At 36.3% G+C, this 20,222-nt stretch overlaps 1 protein-coding gene across 2 annotated transcripts in view; it reads left to right on the top strand.

The window, feature by feature from the left end:
- Window positions 1-20,222, top strand: part of LOC121424445 (proteasome adapter and scaffold protein ECM29-like) — a 59,681-nt gene that overhangs the window by 30,409 nt on the left and 9,050 nt on the right. For both annotated transcript variants that reach the window (XM_041620134.1, XM_041620133.1), the window contains exons 25-43: window positions 951-1,065; window positions 1,780-1,851; window positions 2,781-2,898; window positions 3,574-3,744; window positions 4,986-5,065; window positions 6,018-6,123; window positions 6,961-7,008; window positions 7,688-7,747; window positions 7,877-7,935; window positions 8,780-8,942; window positions 9,541-9,600; window positions 10,282-10,371; window positions 11,088-11,154; window positions 11,650-11,741; window positions 13,162-13,228; window positions 13,834-14,010; window positions 14,550-14,761; window positions 15,472-15,515; window positions 15,805-15,997. In XM_041620134.1, coding sequence (XP_041476068.1) covers window positions 951-1,065; window positions 1,780-1,851; window positions 2,781-2,898; window positions 3,574-3,744; window positions 4,986-5,065; window positions 6,018-6,123; window positions 6,961-7,008; window positions 7,688-7,747; window positions 7,877-7,935; window positions 8,780-8,942; window positions 9,541-9,600; window positions 10,282-10,371; window positions 11,088-11,154; window positions 11,650-11,741; window positions 13,162-13,228; window positions 13,834-14,010; window positions 14,550-14,761; window positions 15,472-15,515; window positions 15,805-15,997 — 1,994 coding nt within the window. The remainder of the gene's footprint in view (window positions 1-950; window positions 1,066-1,779; window positions 1,852-2,780; window positions 2,899-3,573; window positions 3,745-4,985; window positions 5,066-6,017; window positions 6,124-6,960; window positions 7,009-7,687; window positions 7,748-7,876; window positions 7,936-8,779; window positions 8,943-9,540; window positions 9,601-10,281; window positions 10,372-11,087; window positions 11,155-11,649; window positions 11,742-13,161; window positions 13,229-13,833; window positions 14,011-14,549; window positions 14,762-15,471; window positions 15,516-15,804; window positions 15,998-20,222) is intronic.

Raw genomic sequence — 20,222 nt, 5'->3', positions numbered from 1 at the left:
AGAGGTGCCAACTAGTACTGATTTTCAGTATTTAGTACTGAGAAATGAGAAGAATACTGATGGTTTCATGCAAAATACTGATTTCTAAGTTTCAGTTTTATGTGTTGTCCTATGGTATTTCTTCGGAAATACTGATTTCCTCACCAAAATACTGATTTTCTACTTTAAAATACTGAAATGCTCTTGTTCAAGTTGGCAGCTCTGCTGTAGTGTAAACAGACTGCAGTGGGTGGTACTATTAAGGTTTCAATTTAACTGCAGACTTAAGAATTTTAGTCCATACTCCTTTGGAATAAAAGGATTTATCTTTTTATCCATCAATAATGTAACAAAGAATTAATTGAAATCATTTTCTAAATTCATAATATCTTATCATTCCTTTTCATTAAAAATTTGATTTTTTTACAACATTTCACTGTAGGATTAACATATTTTGTAGATCCTTCTTGGAATTTGTAGTCTGATATGCAAGTATACAATGTTATCAACTTCAGAACCATAGATACAGCATTTATTATGCGCCATGTATCTAGTAAACTATTCTGAGGAAAGATATCCTGGTTTTGGTGTCAAAAAGTGCTAGAGACTAAAAAGGGTCATGAAATGTCTTGTTGATTTCTAGTGCTGGGCGATATTTTGATATAAATGAAATAATGAAGGAATATTGAATATTCAATAATGGTATCCCGGTGACATGATATGACCAAAATATTGTCGATTTTGAAAAGCACAGAACCCCTCTCTTACTCTCACAAAATTGCAGCTCATAATGAATGCATTCAATGAATTTTCAGTCTGGGTGATATATCATGTTATAGGTGATATTTTGCTGGAGATATTTGACTAACAGTGAAATTGAATATCGACCATTGATTTCCTACTGCATTGAAGACATTGCGATTGCTATGTCACAAGGGAAAACCTTAACGGTGCACTTTCAAATTTTGCAGCGTTTACCCAGGATGTAGCATCCAAAGGTCTGAGTGTCGTCTATGAGCAAAGCAGCGAGGAGGAGAAGAAGGCCATGGTCAATACACTAGTGGATACACTAGCTACTGGGAAAAGGTTAGTACTTCTTCACTACTTCTGTTTACATTTTAGCAGTGGTCTACTTTTACTTTAAAGTTCATGTACCTTTTCGTCCTTTTAATTGGCCTTTTTCTTACTGTACGCTAACATACAATAAACTAAATAATTATTATAATCTTATATTTTATCTCTACCAAAAAATAGATGTTTGTTGTGATGCAGCAAGGATGTTGTTTAACCCTTTTTGTAATATCAGTTTGCAAAGATGTTCATTCATGGGTGTCGATCGGTATCCATGGTTGGGGAGGATGATTGACACAAATGTTCTTGTGGATGGGGATATTTCAACATTACCCCCACTAAAATCACAAGTTAGGACATTTGGGAGTGGTTGATATGCATGGTGTTCTTGGAAATTCCTTCATTGTTGTAGTGTACTATACTTGTATAATATTTTTTTTTTAATTCAATTTGTGTTACAAGTAAGCCTATTCTAAACTCATACCGAGAAAAAATGACAAAAATTGACTGGACCATGTACACAGTGATCTGTTTATTGAGCATGATGTTACAATATCTCTTGAATACAATATCTACTTGAAAGTATATATCCATCTGCATGATTTATTTGTTCATTTATTCATTTATCTGTTTTATTCTAGCAGGGAGGCTCATTGAAAATTATATAAACCCATGCATTTGATTTTTGGTTAAAACAAAGTGCTTTCACCTGAAACTTCTACCTTTTAGATCCACCAAGAAGAATGTGACGGCAGACACAAAGGTGTTTGAAGAGGGCACCCTTGGCGCTAATCCTGAAGGGTAAGTTTTTACTCTTCTGTTGGTCAGCCTAATAACTAGTTTGATAATTCCATTGATTGATATTTGTCTTTATACTTTATTCATTTTCAAGTCTGCAAGTCTGTTTTTATTCCCTAAATCAAGCATTTGTCATGCAGTTAATTACAAATTTGTGATTGATCGCTAATCTGCTTCATGAAACGAGGTGTGCAATTTGATTTGCTACAGATAAAATTGATCAGTCAATCATAAAATTGCAACAGAATATTTGCGATTGATTGCAAATATTTCTTGCAACACCCTCACAGTGACCAGTGATTTATATGCTTGATTCCATATTAGAAACATTGTAATTAATCATAAAAATCAGCCCTACAATCAAGCTGTAAGCTTTGTTACAGTCTTCTAATCCGATACCACAATTTTTATTAGCATTTAAGTGTAATAATATAGGATATTTATATTGCGCACATATCCACCTTGTTAGGTGCTCAAGGCGCTCCTATATTACCCGGCTAAGCTAGGCGTTCATAACGCACACAGCTTTTAAAGGAATTACTTCCTACCGGTACCCATTTACCTCACCTGGGTTGAGTGCAGCACATTGTGGATCAGTTTCTTGCTGAAGGAAATTGCGCCATGGCTGGGATTCGAACCCACGACCCTCTGTTTCAAAGTCCGAAGACTAATCCACTGGGCCACAACGCTCCACAATAAATCGCAATTTTGTTATTTTAACAGGTTCTTTTTAATAAAGGGATTCGAACCCACGACCCTCTGTTTCAAAGTCCGAAGACTAATCCACTGGGCCACAACGCTCCACAATAAATCGCAATTTTGTTATTTTAACAGGTTCTTTTTAATAGAACCCAGATTTGCCACTTTATGATCTCATGCAGTACATCTCACTGTATTTCTTGCTTATTTCATTTACTTTTTGTATTTTACAGAGGAGGTTTGTCCACGTATCGAGAGTTATGTTCCTTGGCATCAGATCTCAATCAACCGGATCTCATCTACAAGTTCATGCATCTAGCCAATCACAACGCTATGTGGACATCTAGGAAGGTGAGTGTGGAATTGGCAATCATCATTGTTTGATCATGATTTAGCCAATCACAATGCTTTGTGGACATGTAGGGAGATGAGTGTAGAAGTGGTAATTAACATTGATCATGATCTGGCCAACCATGATGCTATGTGGACATCTAGGAAGGTGAGTGCAGAATTGGCAATCAATATTGTTTGATCACAATCCAGCCAATCACAATGCTATGTGGACATGTAGGAAGATGAGTGCAGAAGTGGCAATTAACATTGTTTGATCATGATCTAGCCAACCATGATACTATGTGGACGTCTAGGAAGGTGAGTGCAGAATTGGCAATCAATATTGTTTGATCATGATGTCAACAATCACAATAAATGTGGATTTTTTAAAGGTTAATGCAGAATTGGCAATCAACATTATTTGATCATGATCTAGACAATCATTAAATTATGTGGATCACTAAAGTGAGTGAAATATTGTCAATCAACATTATTTGATTGTGCATCTAGTTAATCACTATATGCTCTATGGACCCTTAGGCAGGTGAGTACAGAATTAGTAGTCATGATTATTTGATCATGATGTAGCCAATATTAAACAAAGTTGAGTGCAGAATGGCAGTCAAAACCAAATGATCATGATCTTGCTATAAATGTCAGTCATGGTTATTTATTGATTTTTTTAACCACTAGGGGGCAGCCTTTGGTTTTGGCACCATCGCAGCACAGGCTGGGGAGCAGTTGAAGCCGTACCTTCCTCAAATTGTTCCTAAGCTCTTCCGTTACCTCTACGACCCCAACGGTTCAGTCAGGGCAGCTATGACAGGTATCTGGGCTAACGTCCTCAAGGATAACAAAACGGTGGTAAGTCTCATTCAATGCCTGGGTCCCGTTTTATAAAGACTTGTTATTATATCAAATGCATAATATTTATAGCAAATTTACTGTCAACCAATTAAACTTAATGGCCTGTATTCACAAACGTGGTTTTCAAAACCCACGGTTGGGTCCATGGCTTATACAGGTTTCCAGTATAAATTATGCTTATTTTACCGCGTACATTAAACAATGTCCAATGCTGATGCGCGCTTTTGTCACAGTGCGCCAAATTGACGCCTGTTACCATGGTTAGATACGCTATTTTATTCATGAGTCCACTCTTCGAACATTGGACTCATGAATAAAATAGCATATCTAACCATGGTAACAGGCATCAATTTGGCGCACTGTGACAAAAGCGCGCATCAGCATAGGACATTTTTTAACACGCGCCCATACACACTAAATTAAACGTAATTTAGACAGGAAATCTGCATAAACCATGGGTTCCACCGTGGGTTTTCAAAACCACCTTTGCATATTCAGGCCAATGATTTCAATAGTTTTAAACTGTTATTGTTAATTTGTTATTGTAACAAGTTTTATGAAATGGGCCCTTGAGGACTTTTCATGAATTAGGTGTTGTTTGTAAAGATTGTTATCAAGAGAGAAATCTTCTCATGAGAGGTTAAAAAATACTACACCTGTGCATTAGGCAATAAAAAAAATGATGTCTCACAGTTTGATGCACAGGATTTTCACAAGGATCAACTTGCTGTTAGAAGCCATGTTTAGTGGATTGTTCTCTCTTTTTATAGCCATCGTTGAGCTTTTTTATAGCCCTTGTTTAAAAATGCCTTTAAAAAATGTGAATTTTTCTATTAGATTTCTCCATTTGGATAAGTACATACATGTAAAATAGCTAAAAATCAGCAAATTCTGTCTGCACAGTTTCTTAGAATAATTTGAATGATACAAATTACAAGTTATGAAGTGGATGTGAGTTATTAGCAAGTGCAGCTTACCCTTGGCGGTTTTTATTGTATTAAATGTGGAGTCTACCCTGATATCATGTTGATTTTAATGAAAGCAGGAAAATGAAACAATCAGTTTAGAGTTCTGGTAAAACGTGGCCATTGTATATTTTAAGTTTGTATCAAGCTTTGGTGAACTTTATTTTATTGTTTCCTATTTTTAGTTGTTTTTTTCTGTCATTTCAAATAAATAAATTTTGAGGGTGAGCTTGACCTTTATATTCATATATCTTTCCTTTGGGATATTTCTAGATGGACACATACTTGAAAGAGATAATTGATGATCTCTTAACCAATATCACAAGCAGTATGTGGAGGAATAGAGAATCTAGGTAAGAAAATTGTTACCAACCGTCATTGTAATATGAGTTGATTTATCAGTCTTTGAATTCAAATTTTGATTAATTTATTATTTCTCCATTCAAGTTTAACAAATGTACTTTCAAAATGCAAGATATATGCAACAGATATAGAGGATCTTCCAAGAAAAGTGATTGAGGAAACAAAGATTGTATGAAGCTGGTTATTGGCTACAATGCAAAGAACAGGAGACACAGGGATATATATATATATTTTTGCATCAGTGCAAAGTGTAGAGAAAAAAGTGACAATAATGAAAGTGAGGGGTGCTGATTTTAAGTGACTTGGAATGTTTACTGGCCAGATTGGATTTCATATGCTGGAGAGTAGAAAGAATGGGATATACTGACCGGAATTCACAAAGGTGGTTTCTGCAGAAACCATGGTTTCAACCGTACATGTAGGTTTTGCTGATTTTGCGATTCAAAAGGTGGTTTCACCCGTGGGTTTTCGGCATGATTTTGAGTCAAATGTTTTAGGTGGTTTCAAACTGTGTGTTTTAGAAACCATGGTTTTTGAAAAACCATGGTTTCTAAATCCCACAGTTTCTAAAAACCGTGGTTTCAAACGAAACCACCTTTATGAATTCGGGCCACTATGTTTACATCTATATATTCATGTGGTGACACAATTTTCGCTCTTGCAACTATTGCTCAGGTCTTAATTTCGTCTCAGATGAAAGGGGTGGGGTAGGGTTGCAATAGGGTTTTATTTTAGGTTTAGAGTTAGGTTTAGGGTAGAGTATAGTGATAAAACCAGTGTTGGAGTTGGTCATTCAATTAGAGTTTAAAGCACAGAAATTGTCGCCAGAGCAAATGTCATGAAACCATTCATTGAGCCAGTAAAATTGCTATTTATCTTTAATATGTGCTTGTAATACAATGTGAAAACATTGTGTTTTTTTCTTTATCTCTTGACCCATAGCTGTTTAGCTCTGAGTGATCTCCTGAGAGGAAGGAATGTGGATGACATCGTTGAGTCTCTGCCAGAGCTCTGGGAGAAATGCTTCTTGGTTCTTGATGACATCAAGGTAAGAAATGACTGTCAACTAGATTTTCTTTTTTCATTTTCATAACATATGAAGATGATATAACTCAAAAGGACCCCCCCCCCAAAAAAAAGGTTGGGTTGGTTTTAATAAAGAGGAAAATCAAACAAGCATAATGCATAAAATATCTTCAGAATCGAATGGATAACAATAAAAAAAGTTTTGACATTTCAAAGTTTAACTCATTTTTATAAAACAGATATATGCACGATAGGATAATATGCAGATGAGAGAAGCAATGATTTCACGGCTTCACTATTTTGGGGGGGTTTCTTTTTATTTGATTATATGAAATATTGAATATTTTATTGTTTTTCTCATTAGTATGTGACACTAAATTTGATTCCTCTCTGAACTTGTGGCATTTCCATTGTTGTAATCTAATGTCATTTAATGAAAAGGACCATTATTGCCATATCGTCGCACACACCACAAACCGTCCTCTCTGCGCACTTCGATGCGAAAGTTACTTTTGCAGAAAACGCATTTAAAGAAAAGTTTTTTTAAACCAGCAATAAGTGCACCTACAAGGAGAGCAAATTATTTACCAGTGTCTTCGTTAAAAAGTTCAGGTTCCAAAGTTTCATCCCGTATCTTTATATTTTCTTGAAGTTAATTATTTACGCCACAGTGGGCAACGTAACAGAGAGGACGGTTCGTGGAATAGATACAGTGCGCTTAACTTTCGCATGGAAGTGCGCAGAGAGGACGGTTCGTGGTGTGTGCGACGATATATATACGCAAACATTTGCACAGATTCTGTATATATAAAATAATCAAATGTATAATTTCTTTTGTATATTGTGTATTTTCTTTCAGGAATCTGTTAGGAAAGCAGCAGAAGCAGCATGTAGATCTCTCAGTAAGGTAAGTCAGGAAATGTTGCAAGTTCAGTTATTAGACCTAGAGTTTTAAGGCCACAGCACACCTTACGACTGTTTGCAATCAAATCGCATTTTGCTCATTTTCTGAAAATTCGAATGGAACATATGTGACAGTTTAACACATGACTGGAACATGATATTTGATGCTATGTCAGCTACCTAATCATATATTATGAAGCCCAAGAAAGTGTCACCTGTCCTGTGACAGTTAACACATGACTGGAACATGATATCTGATGCTATGTCAGCTACCTAATCATATGTTGTTAAGCCCAAGAAAGTGTTACCTGTCATGTGACAGTTTAACACATGACTGGAACATGATATCTGATGCTATGTCAGCTACCTAATCATATATTATGAAGCCCAAGAAAGTGTCACCTGTCATGTGACAGTTTAACACATGACTGGAACATGATATCTGATGCTATGTCAGCTACCTAATCATATGTTGTTAAGCCCAAGAAAGTGTCACCTGTCATGTGTAAAGTCATTTGTATCTTACGTACAGATTTATGAAATGCTCACTGAGTTTGTGTCAAAGTTGTGTGACATGAATGATGGTTTAATATGCCAACATGCAATATCCCTTGTACTACATATTAAAAAATGTAGTTATTTCTTTTTTATTTGTCTCTCCACCCTACCATATCATTTACCAGGTGTGTGTTAAGATGTGTGATATCAACTACGGTAAAATAGGTCAACAAGCAATATCTTTGGTTCTTCCTATAAAAAATGTAGTTATTTCTTTTTTATTTGTCTCTCCACCCTACCATATCATTTACCAGGTGTGTGTTAAGATGTGTGATATCAACTACGGTAAAATAGGTCAACAAGCAATATCTTTGGTTCTTCCTTGCCTCTTCAAGGGTCTCCCAAGCAGAGTCACGGAGGTCAGAACTTTCAGGTGTGTATCTTGATTAAACCCGCTGTCTACTGGATGTTGTAATTCACATAGCTTCTGTTCATGACCCACCCAATTTCGGTATGCAATAGGTTAACCATGGGGGGGGGGGATTTTTAATAAATCAGTTTATGAAGTCATATATTTTAAGTCTGACACACTTTGGAGATGTATGTTTATGCAAGGCTATTGGTTTGACATTTAGCTCTTTATTCAACAGTATTTGTGTGGCAAGTTCCCCCAAGTCTGCGCAGTCCCCCTTGTCTGCGCAAACGCATATCTGCGCGATTCTAGTAAAAGAAGATACGCAACGATCACGAGCTTACACATGCAATACATAGACAGGTATTCATAACAAAATATGACTTAAAATGGTGGAAAAGTAATGAATTTAGGGCATTTCATGTGACGGCCTCAAAATGCAGCCTTTCTCATCAATATCCCCGAATCGTGTGCAAAGGGAATGAGTGCGCCAAAATGGGGTACCATTTTTTTATTTTCAATCTGAAAATGACTGCCCGAAGTTTTTTCAAGAAAATCCTATATTTTCATTCATTTTTAAATGAGAAATTTGGTACACTTACTCTTAATAATATAAGGAACATTATTAACTGAAAGATTTTGTGAAATAAGAAGAAATTCATGTTAAATCTTAACTCAAACTATTTGGTGCGCAGACTTGGGGCCCACCATTATATATCGAAAGTTCACCCCTCCCCCCATAATTTGTTCCCCATATCACTCTTTTATTTCATTAAAACTTATATTTAACCTTGTTGTTTCTCATCTCCTTCCTCTGACTTCTCTTCCTCCACCTCTTCTTTTCTTCAACCCATCACTATCACAGTCTTTCAACATTGGTAGCAATGAGTAAGAATGCAGGTGACTCCATCAAGCCTCACATACCCCAGCTAGTAACAGCCCTCCTTGAAGCACTCAGTGGTTTAGAACCCCAAGTCATGAACTACATCAGTCTTCATGTAGGCAATGATAAAGATGCACAAGAAAAGGTGAGTGTAGCTCATATGATCATTAGCAGATGGGCCTACACCCACTTTGTAGAGGTATAGCGGCTCCGTGGATAAGTCTCCCGACTTTGAACCACAAGGTCTGGGGTTTGAATCCCACCGCAGCACTCCACGTCCTTTGGCAAGGCATTTATCTATATTTGTCACTCTCCGTCGAGGTGTAGTAAACGGGTACCTGGTCGGAAGAAATTCCTTGAATGCTTGAGCGTCTGATCAGGGTAGCCGTGCTAAAGCCAGGTTGATAGTATGCAGCACTTGGAAACATTGTATAAAGCACTATGTAAATGTTGCATATTATATTATCATTAGTTTTTCTACTTTCTATTTGGTTTAATCCCACATGATCTAACCCTTGTTGGTATACAACCGGTTCATCCACTAAGCATTTGGTCTAATTGCCATTGGTCTAAGTCCAATTACCATTTGTTTAATGTCCAGTTGGGCTTTACATGCTTTGTCTAATTCCTACTTGGACTAACACCAAATGATGAGATGACTGCTTATGAATCTACATTTTCACATCACGAACCTGTCTCATGTTGTGTTAAAAATCTATTTTATATTCTCCTTCTTTCAACAGCTGGACGTTGCTCGGATAGATGCAAGTAAATCATCTCCAATGATGGAAACCATTAGAATGGTAAGCAGCCTCAAATTTGCAACACTTTGTGCCCTTTGGTTCTGCTGTATCAAACAACCATTCTGTTTTTAATAGTAGTGTGAATATAATAGCTTAGCTATAGGAGCGCCTTGAGCACATAACAAGGTAGATACGTGCGCTATATAAATCCTTTATTATGATAATAGTGTATTTCTTTTTACCATGACGCTCTGCTAACAAAGTGTGATAGTTTTTTTTTTTTGTTAACATTCAGAAATTGGAAGTTGTCAATTAGTCAACCTTTCCCTTTCTGAATCTTCCAATTTCTACATACATGTAGACAGTACAATTAGAGATTGGAAAAGCTGCATGGGAATCCTGTTTTAAATTTGATTACAGGAATCCAGCTCAGTGCCTTTCCTTTCAATCTTCCAATTTATTTATAGACAAAACAAGTGATTTTTTGTTATTAAAGTATATTATACATGTATATAACTTGTTTGTATGGGAATATCTATCATTCTAGGAGATAATAGTAATCCCAAATTTTGAGTAGAGTCTGATTTGTACAGCTTATTTAAACGAGCAAAATAGTTGTCATTTCATTGAAAGAACCTGAACTGCAAAACAGAGATTAGTTATGTCAATTTCCTCCTTCTCATCGAATGTATATTTAAGATTTAGGGTTTTGTTTACTTTGTCTCCTCATTCTTCTCTCAGTGTGTGCAATATGTAGATTCAAATGTCCTCAATGAACTAGCTCCAAGGGTCAACGACCTTATACGAAGTGGTATTGGCGTAGGAACCAAGGTAAGATTTCAACATTCAAAAATTTCATCAAAAACTTAACAAAAATTTTGTGAGAGAGTTTTTAAAATCAAGGTCGATTGTCCCCTAGATCTGGTTTATTTACATAAACTTAACTCTTCAAGTCATGGAATTTATGCTGAAAAATGATCGCACTCAAGATCACCAACGCAGACAAGCACATGTGTGACATTATTTTCGGAGCTTTGAAATGACCCGACACCTGCCTGGAATAGTACACAAACTTGAGTATATGGGACTGCAAAAAAAATGTATTGAAATCAGTACTTCTCAATGCGTCACTCTACAATAGTTTGCTCCAAGTTAACCTAGGGTTAATGTAATTAATTCTATGAGAATGTCACTTGATTTTGCAAATCGTATGAGATTTTTTAAATGAATATGGACAATCTTTGTTTCTATATTGCTTTGCTACACATGTTTTATGCACCTGTCTAAAACCCTCTCTAAATCATATTCATCTTTCCAATTTCAGAGCAAAATTAGAGAAAGAACGCAAATGAAATGAAATTGATACTTTTAAAAAGATTTTAGCTTCCTGTAATTTTTGCTTGTGATCATTCGTGCACTATGCTCTAGTACAAGTTGAACATATCAAGTATTAATCCTTTTTCTCAGCTCTATTTGTTTCCTTCTACTCTGATTCTTGGTTACTTTACTTTTATATTGTTAAGTTTATTTTTTTATTTGTTTTGTAGGCTGGTTGCGCCAATTTCTTGATTCTGCTCAGTAATCAGTGCCCCCAAGATCTAACACCACATGCAGGTAAGTGGAATTGAAAGATGAGGGAGGGAGGGGGAAGGGGAGATGGGAGTGGCTGAAAAAGTTTTTTTTTCCATTTGTAATTGAGAAGGTATTTTCAGTTATTTTAATTGTTTGTGAATATCATCATCATGGTTATCATCAAAATCAAGAAATATTATTTTTACAATTACTGTTATCAACATCACAGAAGAGCACTATGGTCATTATTATCACCATCATCAATCATCATCATAATTTGAAGAATCAAAAGTATAATTTCTGTGATCATTATTATCATAGGCAATATCACAACAATAGTAAGATTATAATCATCGTTGTCATCATCTTCCTCATCCTCATTCTAATCACAACATCTTTTCCTTCCATTTTGTACTTCCATTCATTTAAAAAATATACTCAGATTAAATGCTCTTCCTAAAACTGATGCATGTCTTCAGTTTTCGAATATTGATATATTCTTTCAAAGACCATTTTCCTTTTGTCCTCACTGTCCAGGCAAGCTGTTGGCGTCCTTGCTCTCTGGCCTGAATGATAAGAGTATGGCTGTAAGGAAACTCAATGCATCTGCAATAGGAAATCTTATTAAGGTATGTTGATCGTGATATTGGCTGATTTCAAGCTTGCTGCTCTCAACAGATATTGTTTTAGGAGTTTTTTTGTTTTTTTTTAAACGCCCATCCTACCCTACGAGAGGTATTATGGTATCACGCTTGGAGTCTGTCCGTCCATCCGTTAACTTTTCCTTGTAAACGTGATAACTTCAGTTCAACTTAACCTAGGTTCATATAATTTGGTATCTATGATACTAGCATGGATCCCAGGAAGCCTATTGATATTGAGGTCAAAAGATCAAAGGTCAAGGTCACCATGACATGTTTTCAACTTACCCATCTGAAGTCCTTGTAAGTGCGATAATTTCAGTTGAACTTAATCTAGGCTCATATAATTTGGTGTGTATGATACTAGCATGGATCCCAGGAATTATATTGATTTTGAGGTCAAAAGTCAAGGTTCAAGTTGCCACCTTCCACTTTCTTGCATGACCAATTACTCCATTTTCTGCATTGCAGGCGGGAGTATTATGTGCTCGCACCAGCAACACTCTCGTTGTTTGAGGAAATTAAGAAAGTGTGATTAAACGGAGACTAGAGAGGATAAGTGGATGTGTTTGTGATATTATATCCTAATAATTATTCCTGTATATCAGATTGGATGTTTAGAAATGAGATTCTATGAAGACAGTTATCTTTGCAGTTTCACTTTCCATCACTAGGCAAGGATGGGTTTTATTCAGTATAATCATTGCTTGGGAGCATTCATCAATATACAAATAGCGAATAGGCATGAGTGCGATGGTGCGAGATTTCGCATGAGGTGAAAGAAAGATGCTCTATTCAACGAGGCGTTAGCCGAGTTGAATAGAGCTTTCTTTCTTTCACCGAATGCGAAATCTCGCACCATTGCACGAATAAGAATATTCGCTATTTGTGTTGTACAACGCCTCGGAATCTAGCGAAAATATGAAAAAACAAGAGTTTTTCCCTCCAGTAATCTATGAAAAGGGAGCAAAAATATTGAAAGCGAAAAGCAAAATCCCACAAGCCGGGCCCACAAGCGCACATGACCTTGGACAGCGTTGCGCATTTAGCCAGCAAGCTGTACGCGCATTGTCACCTTATTCAATTAAATCGCATTGTGACGTCACCTCCTAAAGCCGTGCAACGGTACATTTTGGACGGTACATTTTGGATGGTACGTCTTGTGTGCAACGGTACGAATGTGTGACGTTCAGCCTCCCATTTGATCGCGTACAACTAGCTAAGTAGGCGTTGTACAACATTTTTTGTCGGACATTGACAAGTTGTCAGATCTGACAACTTCTTGATTTTGATTAGCCGAGCACAGTTCTTATGATAAATGTCACATAAAACGTCTGACAATCCCTTTCATGAAACACTCCCAGATCTTGAAAGATCACAGAATGTATGTGTCTCCTTCCTGTTTCAGGTAGCCAAAGACAGTAGTGTAGAGAAGCTGATCTTGCGTTTAAAGACATGGTTCTTGGAGAAAGATGGTAAGTTCATTCCATAGATACACATACTTGTTTGAAATTGAATTCGTTGTTAGTGATTTGGGCCTGAATCATTGCGTTTATTTTGAAGAAAAAAATAATGCTATTAATAAACGGATAGTTATGGTTAACCAACATGGGTACAAAATATAAATAAGTAAATAAAAAATTTAAATAAAAAAAGAAGCTTTTCCCCAACGTTGCTGAAATTCTACATTTCACATCTCTACATCCATAAAATGCCCATATTCTCTATATTTCCCTGAATTTTTTATTAATGTGAAATTATCAGGAAAAATAAGAATATTCCATTCCGTTTTTACTATGAAAATAATTTTCAGTTGATGTCACATTCGATACATGAAAGTCTACATGCACTTCTCACAAAAATGTATGTGAAACCTACACAGAAATTTTTCAGCTAAACATTTCAGCTTTGGTTTATTTCCGGCATTTTAAATATTTTAGTGCTTCTGAAATGCAATTCTCTGCATTTGACCTATTACTATAATCGTCCTAATTCCATGAAAAGAACTTGAAATATCAATACTCCAACTTCCCCTCTCCAACAACCCAAGCATCCTTTTATTTCTTATCATTTGGTATAGATGCGGACCTCCATGAAGCAATGGGAACGACCCTACTAGCTATGGCTTGGTACAACCCTGATATCCTCAAGAGACATGCTGCCGTGGCCTTACCTTTGGCCTTTCTAGCCATGCACCAGAAGAAAGAACCTGGCAAAGATTGCATGTGGGAAGGAGTATGGCTCGATATGACACCAGGTAATGATGACGATTGGGATGAGATGGTGGTGGTGGGGATGATGATGATGATGGTGATGATGATGATGATGATGAGGATGATGAGGATGATGATGATGGTGATGGTGATTATGATGAAGATGACGATTAAGATGAAGATGATGATGAAGATGATGTTGATGATGATGTTGATGATGATGATGGTGATGGTGATGATGATGATGATGTTGATGGTGATGATGATGATGATGGTGGTGGTGGTGGTGGTGGTGACAATGATGGTGACGATGATGATGATGATGATGATGATGGTGGTAGTGGTGGTGATTGGGATGAGGAGTCTGTGTTGCTATCAACACTGAAAACCACAAATGTGTGTTTCATGATCCAAACTGAGGAAGATAATGATTGAACAATGAAAAAAAACTATGCCCTCAGTGGAGTTATTCAATTGGATAACTGATCACTAAAACATACACCAAAAAAAATCCCTCATATTTTTCTTCATTACCTGCAATGTATTCCAAGCTAACTCAGTCCTTGACCTCTCTAATCCTCAGGAACAGAGGGTGGCATCCGCCTCTACCTCTCGGAGATCGTCACCATCACCAAAGATGGTCTGTCCTCATCATCGTGGCCTCGCAAGGCCCAGGCTGCCCGGGCCATGGGGACCGTAGCTACCAAGCTAGGTGCCAAGCTTCAGCCCCCTCAGTTAGGGCTTCTTCTAGGGGCTTTACTTGATGGACTACAAGGAAGGACATGGGATGGCAAGGTAGGGACTATTGTTCAAAGATCAAAATTGCTATAAGTCACATGGCAAGGTCCTCTGTCATTTCAAGGTCATTCTTTATTATTTTCTATTTATGTTATTTCTGGCAAAGGAACAAATACATAGAAAATTGAAAGACACATCGACTGGTGGCCAGGGATAGCCAAAACGACATGTTTCCTATTAGCTTTAGGCACCTTGTGTTTTATCAAGGAGTAAATGTTTATCTTCCAGTATTCAAAACGTTCATTTATGTATTAAAATTATTAATTTTGTCCAAAATCTGAATAATTTGCTTCTGATGAATTTAAGAGGTATACCGAATCCGCCCCTTGTGTAGCTTGTACATACCTAGCAGTTCCTGATTTTTTTTCATAGACAAATTGGAAGTCATCAACTATCTTGAAAAGTGAAAAATAATCAAGATCTAGGACGCAGGCGATTCCTGCGAGAAGTGTTCTAAACATTATTTTGGTAGCCTTATCACAACATAGATATCTAGATGAGTACTGGATGATTGGCTAAATATAAATCATGGTTATTCCTGTCTGATGTAAAGGAGTTCAATTATGATTGGAACTAGCAGCTGAATCAGTTCTTTTGATTTTGAATCCTACATGAAACAAAGATACTGCCTGTAAGAGCTAATGGGTGTAGAAGTCCAAAGACATTTGCATCAAAATATTATTTTTCTTTTTTCTTCTTTTTTTCAGGACGAATTGTTGAAGGCAATTTCTACAGTGTGTATATCATGCAAGTAAGTGCATCAATAATTGTGAATATGATGTAAGTGAATTAATTTTACATTTACATGTATGCCATGGTGGAATTGAAGGAAGAGATTAAGTTAGTTTGTGGGGATTTTTTAGTTAGAAATTTGTGATTTATGTGAGTTATTCCACTTACAATTTAGTTAGAATTTTCTTGAAAAACTTTGGTTCATTCATTAATAATGAAACATGTACTGAAAAGAAACAGGATTCATCAACCGGGCTTACTTTAGTTTACTTACTAAATTCATGTTGAAATGCTATGATTGATGACAGGACTGCGTTACAAACTGAGATTGAAAACCAACCAACCATGGATACCGTCCTGAATGCCCTCTTCAAGGAAAGCCGTAAGGAACGTGTGGATTACAAGATGGCTGCCTTAGACTGCCTTGCCTCTGTACTCCAAGCACACGAAGCAGACAGATTCAAAGAACTAACTGATATCTTGTATCCCATCATCAGCAAAGTGAGTCTCCTTGTCTTAGTCATTCTTTTTCTTATGTATAATGCAGCTATTGAAAATGTTCTGTAGTCTGATTTTGTATGATGATAATGATAATAATCATTGCATTTATTATCATAAAGGTGTGTTTTCACCTGCATGGCCAAGTGAGACTATAGGCACCGCTTTTCCGACGGCGGCGTCGACACCAAATCTTAACCGAAGGTTAAGTTTTTGAAATGATAGCATAACTTAAAAAGTATATGGACCTAGTTCATGAAACTTGGCCATAAGGTTAATCAAGTATTACTTAACATCCTGCCTGAGTTTCAGGTTACATGATTAAGATCAAAGGTCATTTAGGGTCAATGAACTTAGACCATGTTGGGGGAATCAACATCAAAATCTTAACCTAAGGTTAAGTTTTTGAATTACCATCATAACTTTGAATGTTTATGGATCTGATTCATGAAACTTAGATATAATAATAAACAAGTATCACTGAACATCCTGTGCAAGTTTCAGGTCACAGGATTAAGGTCAAAGGTCATTTATGGTCAATGAACTTTGGCCACATTGGGGGTATTTGTTGAATTACCATCATAACTTTGAAAGTACATTGGTCTAGTTAATAAAACTTCGACATAAGCGTAATCAAGTATCACTGAACATTTCAGGTCACATGACCAAAGTCAAAGGTCATTTAAGGTCATTGAACTCTGGCCATTTTAGAGGTAATTATAAGATTGCTGTTATAACTTTCAAAGTTAATAGATATAGTGTATAAAAAGTGGATATAAGGGTATAGTCTAGGAGCCAGGGGGCTTTATTCAGAATTTTTGGTGGGGAAGGTTTGACAAGCTTATCCGGGGTAAAATTGTGCGCTGATTCCAAAAATGCCACTCTTATTGACCGTACTCACGCCATTTTGGTCATTTTGGCCAAATTTTGGCCAAAAATGACCATTTTGACCACTCTTTGGAAAATGGTCCCTTAACAGACTGCTTTTGTAGCCACATGCAATTAAAAGGGTCTATCTTAAGTAGAAATGCACACAGATTCCAGATAAAGTGCTTTCATTTGCCAAAATCACAATAGCAGTGGTCATTTTGGCCATAATTTGGCCAAAAATGACAATTTTCATGATTTTTTGGCCGAAATGTGTTACAAATATTGATCAGAGCTTCGACTGGATGTTTTTAGAAATCCACATTTATTTTCAAAATGTGCGCTGGATCATAACCATCAATCTCATGTAATTTATTCCATCAGTTTTTACCTATGAGGGTCATTTTGGGTACTTTAGACATAACTGACCATTCGCGCAATTTGCATTATTAACCCTTCAAATAGGCAGGAAATTGAGGTCTTCAGCATGTTTTTTCTTATTCCCTTATAAAATGAGAATGCATTTAAATGTCCTTCATGTGTAAAATTTTATGCTGATTCCAAATATATCAGTCTAAATGACCCTATTTAACAGTTTAAGGTCATTTTGGCCACTTATGATCCTTAAAATGACCAATGACATCAGGTCAATTTATCCAAAAATACTTTGAATGTTACCAGAATCGTTACAAGGGCATACTGTGACACCTAACATTGGTGTATTAATCCTTGAAATTGAACATCTCAAAAGTATTTTGACCTAATGCAGTTTATTCCATCAGTTTTGACCTATGAGGGTTACTTGGCGTACTTTAGCCACAACTGACCATTCACGCAGTTTTGCATATAATAAACTGCACATAAAATGGCCAATAACATCAGTTCAATTTATCCAGAAATACTTCGAATGTTACCAGAATCTTAACAAGGCTGTGCTGTAATACCCAACACTGGTGAATGAATCCTTAAAATTGAGCATCCCCAAAGTTGACTACCTTGGTCATTTTGGCCACCTTGACCCCCCGGCCAGCCCTGCTCATTGTGTATGTTAATTCAGGTGATATCGAACATGGTGAGGAGAAATTTTGGATTGCGTTAATATTAGCATCAATTATTGTTAAATGGGGAAGTTTGAAAGCTTCTTGGTGGAAATCAATGAAATTATTCCACACAGACCATAACTATTGGACCCTGTGGTCATTTTGACCACGTTTCCCTCAATATTGACCAGTGACCATGGACCCTAGGAATCTCCAATTAGTGGAGAGATCAGCTAAGAGAGAGACCTTGCATGCTTTGATGAGTCAAAAAGGGCTCAAATGCTGGTCAGTATCATTATCAGCATGAGCTACCAATAATCGGTGAAGAGTGTCATAATTGTGATAAAATCCTTTACATCGTGCATACATAAGGTTCTTTGACCATGGCACTGTGGTCATTTACATGATTTTAGCCACCATGACCACACAGTAAATGTTTATGGAAACCTCACATATATATGGGGCAGTAAATTCGCGCAATTTGCATTATTAACTGCTCAAATAGGCAGGAAATTGAGGTCTTCAGCATGTTTTTTCTTCTTCCCTGATAAAATGAGATTGCATTTAAATGTCCTTTAAGTGTAAAATTTTATGCTGATTCCAAATATATCATTCATAATAACCCTATTTAATAGCTTGTGGTAATTTTGACCACTTATGGCCCTTAAAATGGCCAATGACATCAGTTCATTTTACCCCCAAATACTTCGAACGTTACCAGAACCATTACAAGGTGTGCTGCGACACCTAACATTGGTGTGTTAATCCTTTAAATTGAACATCTCACAAAGTATTTTGACCTTGTGTAATTTATTCCATCAGTTTTGACCTATGAGGGTCATTTGGGGTACTTTATACATAACTGACCCTTTACGAAGTTTTGCATAATAAAGTGCACATATACATGTAGGCAGGAATTTGAGGTCTCATAGCGTGTTTTATCTTCTTCCCAATATAAAATGCAAATGCGTTCAAAAATCCATCTTGTGTAGAATTTTATGCAGATTCCAAATATATCAGTCTTATTGACCCTATTCAATAGCTTATGGTTATTTTGGCCACTTATGGCCCTAAAAATGACCAATGACATTAGATCATTTTACCCCCAAATACTTCGAACGTTACCAGAATCGTTACAAGGGTGTGTTGCGACACCTAACATTGGGGTGTGTTAATCCTTTAAATTGAACATCTCAAAATTGTTTTGACCTCATTCCATCAGTTTTGACCCATGAGGGTCATTTTGGGTACTTTAGACATAACTGACCATTCGCACATAGGCAGAAATTTGAGGTCTTCAGTGTGTTTTATCTTCTTCCCTTATAAAATGGGAATACATTTAAATGTCCATCTTGTATAGAATATTATGCTGATTCTAAATATATCAGTCTTAATGACCCTATTGAACACCTAATGGTCATTTTGGCCACTTATGGCCATAAAAATGACCAATAACATCAGTTCAATTTATCCAAAATACCTCAATGTTACCAGAATCGTTACCAGGATGTGCTGTGACATCAAACATTGGTGTATTAATCCTTTAAAATGAACATTTCAAAAGTATTTTGACCTCATGTAATTTATATCATTAGTTTTGACTTTTGACCATTTTTGGTAACTGACCATTCGTGCAATTTTGCATAATAACTGTGCAAATCGGCAGGAATTTGAGGTCTTCAGTGTGCTTTATCTTCCTCCTTTATAAAATGGGAATGATGCATATGTCGTTCTTGTGTAGAATTTCAAGCTGATTCCCAATATGTCAGTCTTAATGACCCCATTCAACAGATTATGGTCATTTCGGCCACTTTTTGGCCCCAAATGACCAATACCATCTGTTCAATACTTCAATTTATCCAAAAGTACTTTGAATGTTACTATAATCGTTAAAAGGGTGTGCTGTGACATCTAACACTGGTGTATTAATCATTTAAATTGAGTGTCCCAAAAATATTTTTGACAACCTTGGTCATTTTGGCCAGATTGTCCCCTGCCCAATGTGTATACTAAATTAGCCTATAGTGAACATAGTGAGGAGACAATTCAGGATTGTGTTAATATTAGCATCAATTATTGTTAAATTGGAAAAGTTTGAAAGCTTTGGGGTGAAAATCAATGCAAGGATTTCATATAAATCAGTGTTATTGGCCGAACTATTGGACTTTGTGGTAATTTTGATCACCTTTTCTCAATAATTTCTCGTCACCACACATTATTTGATTTAAAAAGAGCTCAAATGTTGCTTAATATTATTTTCAGCTTGAGCTACTACACCAATAATCAAGAATTTAATGAATGTGATAAAAACCTTTACATCA

Source organism: Lytechinus variegatus, chromosome 11 (genome assembly GCF_018143015.1).
Source record: "Lytechinus variegatus isolate NC3 chromosome 11, Lvar_3.0, whole genome shotgun sequence".
In the NCBI taxonomy this organism is placed as follows: domain Eukaryota; kingdom Metazoa; phylum Echinodermata; class Echinoidea; order Temnopleuroida; family Toxopneustidae; genus Lytechinus; species Lytechinus variegatus.
The sequence above is the reverse complement of the archived record's forward strand: the minus strand, read 5'-3'. Positions and strand labels throughout refer to the sequence as shown.